Below are 16,891 nucleotides of genomic sequence, written 5' to 3'. Positions count from 1 at the left end.
GAGTGAAAAACAGTCCAGTGAAGGAGTGCTCTTAAGATCCAGGGTGATCTTCAGACGTCCAATATACAGGACCATCAGGTGATAAAATATAAAGACTGCGCACTCACCAGATACGCAATCTTTATGCGCATTTGTGTAAAATTATCACTAGGCCTCCTGTATCATCATCCTGGTCTGGTCAGATCTGGTCAGCATATCCCTCATGGCCCGGTAACTGGATGGATGCAGCTGTTCCGTAGACTTGGCCGGTTCTCACCAGAACTCAAATAAATAGAAAGGGCCACATAGTGTAATATCCTCAGGTATCTTTATTGAAGGCACAGGGTAGCAGAAAATCCAACTTACAAAAAATACTGACCCAGGTATAAATCAAAGATGGCCGCCGGGGCCCCTCGTGGCGCCGGCGGTGAAGCGTCCAACCTGCTGTAGCTATCCCTAATAGCTACAGCAGGTTGGACGCTTCACCGCCGGCGCCACGAGGGGCCCCGGCGGCCATCTTTGATTTATACCTGGGTCAGTATTTTTTGTAAGTTGGATTTTCTGCTACCCTGTGCCTTCAATAAAGATACCTGAGGATATTACACTATGTGGCCCTTTCTATTTATTTGAGTTCTGGTGAGAACCGGCCAAGTCTACGGAACAGCTGCATCCATCCAGTTACCGGGCCATGAGGGATATGCTGACCAGATCTGACCAGACCAGGATGATGATACAGGAGGCCTAGTGATAATTTTACACAAATGCGCATAAAGATTGCGTATCTGGTGAGTGCGCAGTCTTTATATTTTATCACCTGATGGTCCTGTATATTGGACGTCTGAAGATCACCCTGGATCTTAAGAGCACTCCTTCACTGGACTGTTTTTCACTCTCTTCACCTGGAGCCACCATATAGTGGCATTACTAATTTACAGTCACTGTTCACTATTGTGTAATTATTATTTGTTTGGTTATACAGCGCTGCACCTCCCTGTTCACATACATACTAACAAAATTAAAACTGCCATTTACATTTATTAGCACTTGAATAAGAGGCTAAGTAACCCTGTAAAAGCAAGTTAGGAATATCAGACACCTCTGCTCATCATTCAGAATTCCAGCGCTAAGCATCTATGACGCCCTGCATTTTGATGAAGGGGACTGACAGCTTACCATGTTTAAAGACACCAATTAAAAGGGATTTATCAGCTTCATTATCCCACCAATCTGTAGGAACTTCTGCATGGAAGGGCTCTGGTATCCAAATATCTATCTCACTATAAAAAGAAAAAACAAATAAAAGAGAAAAATCAGTCTAAACACTAAGATTTCCTCATATGCAACTGCTATAAACAGTTTGGCTTATTTTGTATTAAAAGTACCACCTTTGTATTGGATTAAAAAAAGAGCTTAACCAAATATTAAACACTCAAATAAAACTGGCACTGTAAAAAATGGGGGACTATAGGTCATGAGTTCAGAATGAAAAGTCCCAGAGTAATGAAAAATGGCAATTAAGTGTGTAATTTATGTAGCAGAATTAGTTTTTATGTGCCATTCATTAAATATTTGTGTATTACTGAAAACTACAGAAACACTTCATACATTAAAACTTCCATGTCCTAAAATGTTTTTATCCTGGCCTTGTAGTTGCAAGTAGTCTTTGGCTCTATAAACAAAGATTGTCTCAGTTTGCAGATGCAAATTGTATTGCAAAATTATTAAAATTGTTAGTTTGTAAAAATAAGATTTCATCAGCGTTGTCGATAATAACAGCAAAATAGAAGTTGGAATACATTTTATCATGTTTATTAAACACAACTGGAATGTAGGATTCCAACGTAACTGATTAGCTATACTTCTGGTCGCTAATGCCACACGTTTCATCTAAGGTATCTTGATTTTACCATTTGTTTTTAAAATTGCAGCCCAATTTTAATATTATCCCCAACCTGATTTTAAGAGAGCCTATCACTAAGTTAATTCATTGAACAACAAAGCATTAAAATGGCCTTCACAGACCCATAATGCTTTGAGTGTGTAAGCCTCCCTGGTACAAGGCGGGAATCTATACTTCTGAGCCTACTGTTGTAAACTTGGGGTCAGTCAGCGTATACACAAAACCACGCCAATATTTAACAATTACAAGATTCACAGACCCAAGCTTCTCAGCTCATGCGCACACGACTAAAGTAGTGTTAAAAAAGTGAATAAAACAAGCAGTCAATGGCTTTTGCCAACTAACCTCTTGCTCCTCTTTTAGCCTGTCACTGGAAGGCTGTACAAAAGTGAAAAAGTTGTACAACCTTCCCTCTTCCTTTTCCTAGTACTCATTTTCTAGTTCCAATTAGAAGTTTTGGGGGCAAATACTGATTGTTTACATCTCAACCAGGCCAACATGTAGGTGAAGGTGCTAACCAGTGTATCAATGCTGCCAAAAAAAGCAAAAATACACATCTAATCTGACCTTTCACCTAATAATGTTTAGGTGCTACACATTAAACTCCCAAGTCACATATTGACTATAGGTGAAAATGTTGCGTTTATAGATGTTAGATAGAAAATGTTGTGGAACAGTAATTGAAATTTTATGAATTTTTGCATAAAAAAGTTTCCATCAAAATAGATCCAGTGTGTGCACAGATATGCATTTCATTCTTTACCAGAACATTTTTTCATAAAAGAAAAAAAAAGAAAAAAATTTGCCCAAAACAACCGGATAAAAATAAACTAACTCCTTTTGGAAAAAAAAAAAAAAAAAAAAAAAAACACATTACAAAGAGTGGCACCATAAGCAGGAAGGAGTTAAAAACAGAAAGAGGAAGGGAAAAAAGGGACTAAGAATGTGAAGCTGTAGAGCATAATTAGTAACAGCAGGTAAAGACCTTGCTTTCTATGACAAGGACAAGCAGCACATCCACTAACCTTGAGTCAGCACCCTCCAAGATTTTGTCAGCTTGGTCCCCTATCACTTCTTGCCTGAGATAGTAGAGCATGCGGACACGCAGCAGGACCCTGGAGAGGAAGAGGAGAGAGGGGGTGAGGGGAGAAGTTCTTAACTTCAGAATTGTTTGCCAACAGTGGCTTTTGGCAGCTGCTGCTGTTCATCCATCATCCTGCCAAGGCTGATTAGCCATGCTGTATGGTAGGCTTGAAGCGTGACAGATGGTGGCATATAATCACCTCTGTGTGGTGCTTTCTGCTGGCTTCCAACGGGCCTGCCTGGCAACGGCTCACGCTGCACAGGGAGGGAGCAGGCTGAGCCCAGCCCAGGCGCATTACATTTAGTCCTACCTAGTTCAGCTTGTGAAGTTCAGACACGTACTGCACCGCTGCCTCTGAAGTACTGGAGCAAGTTTGTAAACAACTGAGCAGATGGCTTTCAGTAACTGTTCTGCTTCATTATCTCATAAAATTTCCTCAGCTGCTGCCTTAATACCATTTTTGGAAGCACATCAGAAGTTGCAAGGATAAACGAGATCTATAATCTGTTTTTTTTCCCCCTGTCTTTTTTTAAACCACTGAACAATAAACCCTCACAATGGGATGGTGGGTTTTTCGGATTATATAACTATTTGTTTTCTGTAAAGAAGCCAGTTTTATAGCGCTATAACCACTTGCAGTCCTGCTCCTTGCAGGAAGTCTGCTGAAGCTGCCAGGTTTAACTATATGTTTCACTAGGGAAATCCATGTCAATGTCAGCTTATAGCTGAACTCAAGGCTGCCGTTCAAGCAACGCTGTCTGAATGTATTTAGGAAACTTCATTAATTTCACCCTTTTTAGCCCCTAAATCTTAAGGTAACGCTCCCACACATTAATTTTGCTGTTGGCTGAGGACAGGGGAGATTATGATCAGGGCTGTCAGCTTCTGTGTCACATCTGGAGGAAGAAAACAAGCAGCTCAATTATTCTCACCAAATCTATCACTTATCCATGCAATATGGAGGGTGCCAATGGCACTTCAGTGTACACGGTCTCACAGATCTTCAAGAGCTGAAAATATACAGCTGTACTGGGCACTTTATGTAATGATTACAGCTTTATTTCCTATCAAGATCACAGTATCATGAGGCACAGTGATACGATTTATTCCTAAAACATTTAAAGGCGGGTTTAACCAACACAGCAGACTTATTACACGCACACTTGAAAACAAACCAGTCAACAAAAATATGCCTGCTCAATTTGTGGATTTATTTGTCAAGGTGCAGTCTCTGGGGTCATCATCCTAACTCACTCATTAGTTGGCGAGCCACTGACCTGGGATGTGTTTGTCCAAATCAGGTGTTGGGACATACATGTTCCAGGTCAGTGAAGGAAAATTCAACGATTATCTTTACAAACAAGTCAGCAAAGGCTGCTGCCATATTCATAGCCAGAAAGATTACCTTTCAAGTTTAAAGTGGTCATCATTAAACTGAAGGTATGTAAGGGATAAACAGTACATTGAGGTCTCAGGAAAAGAGCAGCAACATAACATCTACTTGCTGTGCTAAACTAAAAAAAACAGTTGAACATGGGCTGAATATTCCAGGAGCCAAAATGGCCAGAATGTTTTACCGCACAAGTATTTGGCACTGTGCAATGAAAAGTCATGTTTTTCAGATCATGCAACTGCTAAAAAGAACTGCCTGTTAAAGGCCAAAATAATTTCTCGACTTCCTTACTACATGAGCATCACTCCAAATAAATGCTACAGGCAACTTTTATTCTGGAAAGTACTGCTCTTTCCCAGTGTCATTGTGATAGGGAGCCAAAGATTACCAGCATAATATAGGAAATGGCCATGTGTGAACTCCACAGCATTTAGAGGATCCTGTGTGCATTACAGCAAACCTGTAGGACAACCATTCATCCAAGACACTAGACTGCACTGTAGCATGCACAACAAATGCTGAGAACGCAAGGCTAAATTGCCAGGAACTCTCCAAATTACCTGATTAATATCTAAATGCGTTATTTGTGAGACTTGCAGCTGGCCAGATGTTATGGATATTCTGCATGAGCACAAGTGTGTGAGCTGTGACTGGCTCATTTGTTTACACTGACAGACATGCTCAGTAGGAAATTGGTGCTGCTCATGATTCATTTCTGGATCCCAAGTTGTGTCACCACTCGGCAGGCGGCACTGCTTTAGACAGTTCTTGTTATGGTTACAAAAACAGTAGCTGCAGAATGGAGAGTGGAGGACTATCTAGTAAATCTGGTTTTGGAGAATCTAAGCAAACAGAACTTTACTTTTAGTGCCAGTGCAATGACGGAAGGCTTATCAGACAAGATACGGTATTTAAAGTAGAACTATAGGCAAAACTTTTTTCATTTTGGCTAGAGTAAGGGAGGGTTATAACCCTTGTCAATTTTTTTTTTTGCTGTGTCCCATTGGGTTTTTCCTGTCCTGCAGTACCTTCACTTCCTGTCCCATAGCCAAAACAGGAAGTGAGAGGAAATACTTACAAACTAAAAGAATCCCTTGGGATCCCCAGGTCACCAGAAGCAGTGTCCTCATTGAAAGAGTTCCCCTCCGTTACTGGGGACAACCCATAATTTGGGATTTTCTTTTTACTTTCAATAATGGTAAACAGAACAAATAGGGAGGGTGACTCTCCCTAACTGGGACACAGACCGCAAAGAAAACCTGACAGGTTTTCTAATCCATCTGTCCAAAACTGGAAAAAAAAAAAAAAGGTTTTGCTTTTAGTTATACTTTAATTATAACTTGTGTTGAAAACGTAACGACTTATGGCCATTTTTGAGGTAGCAACACTTTGTTTCATCAGGTGATCTTTTCTACTTCGTAGTAGTTGTGCCAAAAAAATGGCTCAGTAATCCCCACTGGACAGTTATGTGTAAACACAATCTGTAACCAATCTGACACTTTTGTTGCAGCCAATCAGCAAAGTTATGTCATTGTTTATTACAGGTACTTATATAGCGCATCAATTTACGCTGCACTTTAAACACACGCATATATTTATTACATTCACATCAGTCCCTAACCCTCAAGGAGCTTACAATCTAAGGTCCCTAAATCCTATTCATACATACACATACTAGGGTCATACTTTAGACAAGATCCAATTAACCTACCAGCATGTCTTTGGAGTGTGGGAGGAAACCGGAGTACCTAGAGGAAACCCAAACAAGCACAGGGAGAACATGAAAACTCCTGGCAAGTGGTGCCATGGTTGGGATTTGAACTAAATGACCCTAGTACTGCCAGGTGGAAGTACTAACCATTTTGCCACTGAGCTGCTCACACCTTCCAGATTGGCGTCAGTTCCAGGGTGTCTGGTTACACACAGCGATTACACATTTACACTCCGTGAACTGCAAGACTACAGCTATTAATGTAAACTGTAATTTATGCATGCCATGTTAGGCGGCACATCCTGCAGTAGTGTGACCATGCCTCCTGTGTGTCTCCATATCGCAGGCCTTGTCTCTGGCTCCCCTCCCTGGTTCCACCATCCCCAGCTCAGGTTGTACTCCTGCAGTCCTCTGCTTCAGCATTCAGGCACGGGAGGAGATGAGAGCACAAGCCAGGCAGCACCCAGTTTCTGGTTTCCAGCTGTGCAGACTTAATGCACCACCAGCACACTTCAAGCCCTTCCTCCACTCGTGTATAGCTCATTATCCTCGTAGGATGGTGAACTGCAGGCTCCCAAAAAGATGTTCTTGCTCTCTAATACCACCTCCAGCAGAAATTCTGAAATTTGTACATAGGAAAGGTCATTGACCAGCAAGACCGCATACATCTTGTCCCACACCTTCTTTCAGGATGCATTCACCCCTGAAAGTCTGGCTTACATGGAGTTCAGGTTAGGCTCACATATGTGCGGGTGGTGGGGCTGCGGATCTGCACAAAAATCCATGCAGCCGCACCACCCGCACAGAGAAATGTGTACCCGTGGGCGGGTGCCATTCGTTCTAACGGTACGCTGCGCACACTAGAAAACACAACCGTACTGGAACCGAGGTTCCCGTGTGGGTTGCGTTTTCAGAAGAAGTGCAGGGATTTCTTCCCTGAGTGTCATGGGGCACAGGAGTCCATTCAAATGAATGGGCTCTCGTGCCTGCGCAAAACGCGGCCCACACGGCTGCATATATGTGAACCAGGGGTTAGATCTCCCATTGCAGTTACGCCAATATCAAACATTCAAATGTCTTGATCACACTTTACATGATTATTCCCCTCACAGGTCATTTTTGGTGGACTTTGGGCATATTGCTGAACTCCTAAGGCTCGGGCTGTCCTTACAGAATATGCATCTCCAACAGGGCTGTCAGGTAGGCCATACAGGCTCCATAATTTCTAAAGGCAGCTCTGCTCACAGCAAGCGCTGGGTATGAATGGACACAGCAGGGAAGAAGGGAGACTGAAAGGAAAAAAGTAAGGAGGCACAGAGAAAAAAAAAAAAATGCGAGAAAAGGAGAAATGGCAAGAGACAAGTAAGGCCCCTTTCACACGGGAGTTCTGTTTTTTTCATCAGTTCAGTCGCGTTTTTTCCTAGAAAAAATGGATCAGTTCACATCAGTTTTTTTTTATCAGTTTTCGAACAGTTCACGTCAGTTTTTCATCACTTTACATCCATTTTTCAACCGTTTTCCGTCAGTTTACATCCATTTTTTTTTTTTAAACAGAAGAAAAATACAGTTTTCTTCAGTTAAAAAAATGGATGTTAAAAGATGTGGACATTAACGGATGTAAACGGATGATCATCCGTTTACATCCGCTAGTTCATAGAAATATATGGGTGTCCATTTTTCATCCGCAAACGCACAGATGAAAAACGGACATAGGTAACGCTCGTGTGAAAGGGGCCAATGAGGGAGTGAGTGTAGAAACAAGAAGAGAGCCATAATGAGAAAAAAAAATAGTGTTAAATTGACTAAATACTTTTTGTCATCGTGTCAGTATTTAAATTACAGTAGCGCATTTTCAACTGATTATTGCATTTTATATACATATTTTGTGTTCCAATATTTTTGCTGTAGGAGTATAAATTATTTTTCTTAACTTTTGGGGCATGGAAGGTTTTGGAAGCATTCACTGAGCCCTTGTCTCACCAAGAATGGAGAACCACTGATCTATACCTTGAAAGTGGAACTGAACTCAAAAAATGAAGGTTTGCTATGTTATAGGGAACACCTATAAGTGTCAATTTTGACTAAGCAGTACCCTGAAAAATGCACTTAAAGATGATTTGAAGTTATATTTGGGGATGTCAAAACTGTGATGCTCTCAGTTCTCCTTGATGAAAACTCTTACATGACAAAGCAAAGCCCTGGCACTACCAAATTAGCCACCGCCAGAAGGAGAGAGAGTACAAGGCATGTAAAGTTAGTAATGGTAAAACATGACAAGTTTTTTCCTCGACCTACCTTTTTGGGCATAGTTTCCAGAGCTCAGTTTCTCTTTAAAAAGGTACATCAGCCATTTTTGCATGAGTAACAAATAAATGACTTGCATTAATCATGAAACAGACATTCAAGTTTTCAGTTTTACTTTAGAAGTACAACCACCATAATATGGAAACTACTTTTATAACATACTATTTACTCAGTATTCAGTTTCCTCGAAATAATTAACTTTTTTTGCCTGCTTTGCCAGATTTTCATAAAAAAATGTTCCACAGAGATCACAGGCAGGTCCATCAAATGACTATCTGTATGTCAGACTATACAATCACCTGAACAACTGCTGTGATAAAACCAATTACACGTTAGGTTACCTTTAAGCAAATTTTCTGTCAACAGAAACTGTCATACCTCTATCCATAGACTTGTACTGAGATGACAAAGCACTAAAACAATAAGCTGAGCACATACACCTGAAAAATACAGTCCTCTGAATCTCAAAGAAAACTCTAGACATGATATATTATTTTTCTAAACATCATGGGTGCCATGCCTTGTAAACCTCCACCACCACAGAAAAACACCCAATGCATAAAATTAGCAACAAAGTCAAAAACAGTCATCCGTAAAAGTCACAAAGCATTGTCCCTTTCTCCTTAAAAACACACTGCTTTGATACGTACTAGAAAAGCACAAGGCAGACACAACATAACAGGAGCTTCTTTCTTCAAAGTGAACACTGACCTCTTTGTGGTCAAAGTGTGAATCAGCACAATCTGTCTGTGTTCTGTGACCACACTGCATAAGAAAACCACTTTCACTACTTACTTGTTACAGTGATGCTTAAGGTGCTTTTTGTAGCTATCCTCCTGAAACAAGGTATCGGGATTGCAGCTGGGGAGCCAGTCTGCATGCTTGAGCACAGGCTGCGAATTCTGGCTTTTCACCTTCTTTCCTTTCCTGCCCCTGGGTACCGGAGCAGAGAGGCCTGAAATAAAAGAGATGCTTAAGAAAACTACTGAATGCCATATGCACATATACAGTTGCAAGGTGCCTCACATAATGTACTGCATTCCACAAAATGCAGACATCTCAATGATTCAGTTAAAGTGATATTAAAGGCAGTTTAACACAAAAAAAAAAAACACACAAAGAAACATGATATACTTACCTGCTCTGTGTAGTGAGTTTCCATAGAGCTGTCCCAATCCTCCTCTTCTCAGATACCCCGTCGGAGGTCCTAGCCCCTCCCCCCTGCCTAGTGCCCTCACAGCAAACAGCTTGCTATGGGGGCACCCAAGCAGGCTTGCTTCCGAGCCGCTACTCTGTGTGCTCATTCACACACAGAGCTGTGGCTTGCCCCCCCCCCCCCCAACTGGTTCGCTGACTGATAGCAGTAGGAGAATAAGGAAGGAGAATCCCCGGAGAGCCAAGGGGGGAGCTGTACAGAGAAAGTTTATTTTTTTACTTTCATGCATAGAGTGCATGAAAGTAAAAAAACTTGAGCTTTTACAAACACTTTAAGAATCTCTGTCAGGCCTTATCCAGTACACAGCTTCAATACAGCTCAGCCAGTAAGGATAGAGACATGGCAGAGGATTTAAGTTAATGGAGAACAGTCAAGCACCACATGCGCTTAAAACCAATATAAAATTATGTCAAAATCTTATGTCTGATACATGTTCTTGCAAGTTGAATTGCTCAAAACAAAAGTACTTTGTGTACCAGCTAACAATGCACAGAACACAGGCATCAGCATCTCCTGGCATTTCCATTTTCTTATTCCAGCCCACTCCTGACCAGGTAAGTGCTGATGCATTGACCAATGAAGTGAATTTTAGAACATAAGAGCAGCACAGTTCATGTACCAGAGGCTTAAGCTACAAAACTTCCAGGCAGTGAAGCAAGGTGTTCCAATAGCTGAGAAACTAATGTACTCATAATTAAATGCTTTCAGGATTTTTTTACCATTGATATTAGTATTTATATCAGTGATTTGTTTCTCAATTCTAAATGCAGTTGGTCCAACTTCGAAAACAATGAATAGACCTACTCATAATGACAAGACAGAACCTACAGGGGAATCTTCCACATGCTCAAGGAACATCAACAAATAAAACCTCTGAACCAAATTCAATACCTAGAGTAAACGTGTCATGACAGAAATGTGGCAACTATCTGAAAATGCAAGCTGCCTGGCTGTTTTGCTAATACATTGGCATCAATCCTTTGGGGGTCCTTAACTCTAAACAAGTATGCAGAGCAGGAGAGTTAGAATACTAAATCTGAATGCTTATTCTAGGTTGGTGAACCAGAGTAATAAAGAGGGTCAAGCTTGACAGCCAATCAACTAGCATTTTCAGGAAGATTAAACTGCTCCCAATGCAGCTCAAATTCCTCTAGTAACACTTTACAGTTGAATCTTTGTGAACATGTAATGTACCTGAGTGGTTTACCAGAGCCCGAGTCTGGCCATCTTCTGTTGGTGTGATTAGATCCCAGATAAAGCTTTTGATGTTCTCGTCCCCTCTGTAATGGTTGAGACAGTACACCAAAATGGTACGGCAGATGGTTTCCACGTCTTGTTCTGTAAGTTGACGCTTGAAGCGGCCGTGGGAAAGAATATCTGTCCATCGGCCCCACCTACCGACAAATGGAAAAGGTTCATACAGTGTGCCGACAGACAAAGTGCAATGTGAGCTCAATAAGCAGTTCAATGTCTAAGATATGATGACATACAAGCTTATAATTACACTGCTCATCAGGACCGTGCTGACAAGCAAACTTTCAGCTATTTTACTTCCCCATGTTCTATATTGAGCGAGCAAACACATAGTACAAAAATATGTCTGAGGCTGCATTACTCACCCATAGACCAGCAGGTTTTTTTCAACTCTAAAACATTCGCTTCTCGCATAGCCCTGGGACTTGTCCTGAGGCCGACGTGGTTTGATGCTAGGTTTGTCCTCAGAGTCACTCTCCAGGTCAGAGAACTCCATAAGCTCATCTTCCTTTACTGCACTGTAAAGTCTGGTCTGCTTCCTTACCCGCGGTGTGTCAATTACCAGTGTGTTCTACAAGCGATACCAATACGGAGATGAAGCCACTTGCAGCATCACACAACTAAAACACTAACTGCTAATATATACATAAGTACTTACCCTTCCATTTAATACATCAAGATCGAGCTCTGCTTTCTTGGCCCACTTCTGCCAGAAATTAGGGTCATCCAAAGAAATATCTGTCCGGTTCCCAGAGGCAACAAAACTGGCCTGATAAATAAAGACAAAAAAAAGCTGTAAAGGTCACCTGTAGATTTTAAGTATCCCTGGTCCTTTAGCCCTCAGAAAAAATTTGATACTATCTTTATTTTAGGTAATCTGGTATTTAAATCAATTTAAAGAAATTAGTTAAGACAGCAAGGTACATAGGAAGCACGCTCTGGCACTACTGACTCTGCAGGTTTTGCCTCAGGGTGAATGAATATTCTAACCCAGGTTAGGACCAGGAAAACACAAGAAAATGCCCTGTTCAAGATGGCTGATGTGCCTGTCTGTCTCTTTATGTATGTGAGGGAGGAGGGGACTTGGTGGCAGTGCAGCAACATGTCCTAAAATACCAGTTTAATTTTCTGTGTGTGAAACCCTTCCACATGTTCAAATATAGAACCAAAATGGTTTACTTCATTACTAGTTAACCACATAAAACATACTTTTACCACGAGAACAAAAACACAGAACTGGGCCCCACATGTCCCTTGTAACCATATTTTGTTTTAAAGATGGATGCTGAATTCTTGCAATGGGCACCAAATTTCAGAAAACACAAATCCTTACATCTGCCTATAGAACATACTTTTGCAAAGGTGGAGCCCTTTCCTTCCGATTCTATAGTGATGGTATGGGTTCTCCTGGAAAGTATTTGATCGATATCTTCCTCACAGAACTTGGAGCCTTCATCTTCTTCATCCATTAATGCACCATATGCCCCTTTCCGAAGCAGGTCTTCGATCTCCTTCTTGGAAAGTTGCTGTACCTACAGGGAAAAAAAAGGATGGAAATGAAAAGGACTATAGTAGAAAAGGCAAATGCTGCCTAATTTATTTAAATGAAAGCTAAACTGCAGGCCATTTACCCCATTCGTAGCATTCTCTCTTCCACTCATGGACTGCAGAACTGCCTTATCCAAGCCAAGTTTCAGGCTAGCCTTATCAAACATTTCACGCTCATAAGAATTTCTTGTGATCAGGCGGTAAATTTTAACCGATTTACTCTGTCCAATCCGATGGCACCGAGCTTGCGCCTAAAAGAAAAAAATGGCATTAAATGATCTGTTATATTAAGTACAGGATCTATTCATTTGCAGCACCTAATTATTAATGTAATAATTACTTAAGACCTATAGCATGCTGCATGAAATTTGCAAAATGGTGGCGTCCAGATTGTAATGGAAAGCTTTAGAGCAGCCATATAAAATCCAATCATTGTAAGAGATGCTTAAATACGTATAGTATATCTAAAGCAAGAACTATTGTCATTTTGGAAAGAGGTTGGCAATGGTTAAAATGTCCAATTTTTTTCCTGTGGCCATGGTCTCAGAGGAGATTTCCCATCAATAAGTAGTTAACTCTGACAAAAAAAAGTAAGCCTCCGGATGGTTTAAGTCATAAATTTGACAGATTTACCTTAAAAGGACACTTCCAGCAGCGCACTGTCACCCCGCTGTCGGCAGTTCCATCTTCAGCTGGTCTTCCTTCCGGGTTTGCGCTCTCTGGATGGCTGGGCCACAATGATGTCACTTCCATGCATGTGCACAGAAACCACAATTGCATCACAGTGCTCTCAATGGACGGCATACTCCAGTGTGTCATCCATTCAGAAAGCAGTGTGTGTGTGTGTGTGTGTGTGTGTGTGTGTGTGTGTGTGTGTGTGTGTGGTCACCGGCCACTACAAATGTGAATTTCTCTAAACGGTGCACATTTAGGAGATATTCACTGTACCTACAGTTAAGCCCTATTATAGTTGTGAATGGTTATTATAGGCTGACCTGTAGGTACAAGTTATAAAGTGGACTACACTACAGCTTTCACTTCCTTTCCTGTAGATACCAGTAGTGAGGAAACTCCTCGTAGACAGCAATCACTGGAGCAAGTGTCCCCACTGGAAATGTCCCCTCTATTGCTCTTCTAATGACAACTTTCTGCTCCAGCGACAGTGGTCACTAGGACAAACCGAAGGTAAATCTCCCCAGTGAGGACACAGACCCATAGAACCCAACAGGGGTTCTATAAATCGAGATGTACATGGATTAACTAGTGATAATTAGCACTTTTGACGAACAGGATAGTTCATTTAACACAAAGATTTTAAACCCTATTTTATGAAAAAGAATATCCAAAGAAGTAATTTTACATAATTGAATTATTAAACATATTCAACACTTGCTATCATCTGAGACTTATTTTCAAATGAACACATAACAAAGACTCTTAAAAAGACCAAGAAAATAGCAAACAGTAAAGCAAAGCTGCTTACCTGAAGGTCATTCTGGGGGTTCCAGTCAGAATCAAAGATAATGCAAGTATCAGCAGCAGTTAAATTAATGCCCAGACCTCCTGCCCTTGTACACAGCAGGAACACAAACCTATCAGAATCTGGCTTGGAGAATCTGTCAATAGCAGCCTGGCGAAGGTTGCCTCTCACTCTGCCATCAATTCTCTCATATGGGTATCTGGAAATTAAAAAAAGAAAAAATAAGGGTTATTATCTAGACCAGTACTTCAATTTATTTTATTTACTTAAGACAAACTCCAGCACTATCCTCCTTGAAAAGGTTGATGTATTTCAGCTGCAAACTTGTGAACAGAATGGCAATGAGGAGGGGATGCTCGAGTGCCTCATATATGCCTGTTCAGCAGCTCTGCAGTCAGCTCATCCCTGCTGCTACAAGTCACATCTTGCCATTCCGAACAAATCCGGACTTCCTCTGGGATTTAATTCCCAATCAATAAAAGGAGCTGACAAGAAGCAGGCAACATGTGCGCAGTGCTTTCCTTGTAAAAGACATGATTATTATGGTTTATGTATATCCTTATAAAAAAAAAAATACTGAGCAGATTAGGTCTATTTATCAATGTCTCCAAAATATGGGTTTGTGTTTAAATCAATGGCCATTGTCTCACTTAGGGGAAAAAAAAAAAAAAAAAGACTGATCAATTCACATCTCAGGCACTGATGGGTTATTATGACACAAATGAGTGCTGCAAAAACAGAGCAATCACGTGAATATTCAAACTCCTAAACAATTTAATGTATCTGGGGCAGATCTTTACAGGTCCGCAATGCTCCTATTGCCTCTGTGGTTGGCAGTTCTGTTGGCATATGCACTCACCTGCGTTGGATGAGGTAGTCTTCCAGAATGTCCAAGCAACGCACCATCTGGGAGAAGATGAGCACCCTGTGGCCACCAGCCTTCAGTTTTGGCAGCAGCTTGTCAATCAGAACTAGTTTGCCAGCGGCCTGGATCATAGCCTGGAGCTGAAAATCTGGAAGGTCACCGTTGTGCGCCTCCTTAAATTCTTCCAAAATTTTCTCTTCAGCACCTGCAGAGAGATTCAGATATGGAATGTAAATGGAAAGTTGTATGCCCTTGGGACCTGCAAATTTAAAGGGGGAAGGGGAGGGAATCAAGTCTACAACCACAGCAAAAAAGAAAAAAAACAACCGACAAATTAGGAAAGGAGCCAGCTTAGGAATAGCTGATCTTTACTCTCAGAAACCTTGAAAAGTTACCAAATGTTCATGGAAACATGGGTTTTATTGGGAACGCCATTACTTAAAAGTCATTTAAAGTAGGAACCAGTCAGAAAAAAAAGATAGTAAATATAGTCAGTCACCTGTACATGAAATGTTTTATGAGAGCAATGATGGGAATCAAAACTATAAAATGACAAATCATTACATTGCCCTTCAGCTATTCACCTTCCAATCTTAAAAGGTATTACCAAAATTGAGACCAGTGCCATTTTAACACAACACAGCATCCTTCTAAGAATCATATTCTGAAGTGCACCAATACATGTTATAAAAAGTATTCATCTATATAACTACTGCCTGGATAAATACAGCAAGACAATAAATTTCATGCAATATTAAGAACAAACAACAAAGCAAAAAAAAGCAGCTACAGAATAGTTATGGCGTTTGCATTCTACCAGTATTGTTTGTTCACTGGTGGCATTGAAAACTTACCATCTCCACTTTTTCCCTAATTATCACCTGTGCAGGCTTACGGAGAGTTAGGCACATTACTCTTGTCCCCCTGTGATTTGGGTTAGTGCTGCACTTTGAGGAGTATATAATCTCCCGATATTCAGAATATGGGGTTTTCTATAGGCTCTACAGTGGATCAGGGCAGCAGGGGAACACAGAGAAGATTAAAGTGGAACTACACTACATCTAAGTGCCACAAAACAAAAAATGCTATTTAATTCATTTTTAATATTCAAAGCAAACTCACTCATCCATCCATGTCCCCATGCTTTATTTTTCTGGAAAACACCCCCCTAGCTTTTCTGTCCGTAACCTTATTGAGTAAGGGCAGATAATTCATGTAGCATTTACTTCCTGGAATCCCTCTGTCCTTAGCTCAGGCATGCAGGCAGGAGGGTGTGCTAAGCTGAGAAAACTCCTCCCACCTTCCTCCCCTCCTGAAGACTCCTGGAATGTATGGCATTTTGCCTAAGCATGGAAATAAGGAAATAACTGAAGAAATGTGAAAAAAAAAAAAGTTTAACATAAGTAAATATATTATTTCCTATCTATTCAGGGTACATGCACACTGAAAACTAAAATCAACTGCTCCTGACAATGTTTCTGGCAACACAATCTTGACGCTGGTAAATGTGTGTACTGCTTTCACCCTCATCAAGCGCTTATTAACTTAATTGGCTAGAATATATAATTTATTCTGGCCGTCGAGATGAAAAAACTCCAAAGCGCTAAACATGTCTATTGTTTACACATGTTTTTGTTGCGCTTGGTGTTTTTCTGTCAAAACACTCCTCTCCTGAACATGATTCTTCTGCATTCAGGGAAGCAGCAATTTACTGCCTCTAAACTTTACTACTCTAAACTTTGGTAAAAGCCTATGTGTGCATGGACACATCAGCTTTTATTGAGGGGAGTTTAGGAGCAGCGGTATGCATTACTAACACTTATAGAATAGGGATTTAAAATAGTCAATGTTGACAGAGAGTGAAGTTCCGCTTTAAGTAGAGGTTGCTAACACTGGTGCATTGAAAGCAAACTTGTCATTTTGCCCAGCATAGATAAAGCAAAGAAACGTATAAGTGGAACCTCAGATTTTTTTGTTTTGTTTTAGATGAAGTGGAAAAAAGATCAATCATATGGGTATATATTACTTTCTCTGACACCAGTGGATGGATTTCCACTGATATTGTATGCAAAACCAAGACAGGAAGACTCATGGACAGAAATGAAACCTACCAAAGGGTCTAACCCTTTTGTTGCTGACTCCCCCTACTGGAGAAAT

The 16,891-nt window shown here is 40.8% G+C and overlaps 1 protein-coding gene across 3 annotated transcripts in view; it reads right to left on the bottom strand.

Moving 5' to 3' along the window:
- CHD7 (chromodomain helicase DNA binding protein 7) overlaps window positions 1-16,891 on the bottom strand; it is a 188,493-nt gene that overhangs the window by 25,853 nt on the left and 145,749 nt on the right. For all 3 annotated transcript variants that reach the window (XM_089685314.1, XM_089685312.1, XM_089685313.1), the window contains exons 16-25: window positions 14,729-14,939; window positions 13,873-14,068; window positions 12,473-12,640; window positions 12,194-12,373; window positions 11,500-11,610; window positions 11,207-11,412; window positions 10,782-10,981; window positions 9,167-9,326; window positions 2,905-2,994; window positions 1,153-1,256 (exon numbers count right to left, since the gene is read on the bottom strand). In XM_089685314.1, the coding sequence (XP_089541440.1) occupies window positions 1,153-1,256; window positions 2,905-2,994; window positions 9,167-9,326; window positions 10,782-10,981; window positions 11,207-11,412; window positions 11,500-11,610; window positions 12,194-12,373; window positions 12,473-12,640; window positions 13,873-14,068; window positions 14,729-14,939 (1,626 nt within the window). The remainder of the gene's footprint in view (window positions 1-1,152; window positions 1,257-2,904; window positions 2,995-9,166; window positions 9,327-10,781; window positions 10,982-11,206; window positions 11,413-11,499; window positions 11,611-12,193; window positions 12,374-12,472; window positions 12,641-13,872; window positions 14,069-14,728; window positions 14,940-16,891) is intronic.

Source organism: Staurois parvus, unplaced genomic scaffold (genome assembly GCF_062004578.1).
Source record: "Staurois parvus isolate SC_StPar_1 unplaced genomic scaffold, SC_StPar_1.0 ptg000371l, whole genome shotgun sequence".
Classification (NCBI taxonomy): Eukaryota; Metazoa; Chordata; class Amphibia; order Anura; family Ranidae; genus Staurois; species Staurois parvus.
The sequence above is the reverse complement of the archived record's forward strand: the minus strand, read 5'-3'. Positions and strand labels throughout refer to the sequence as shown.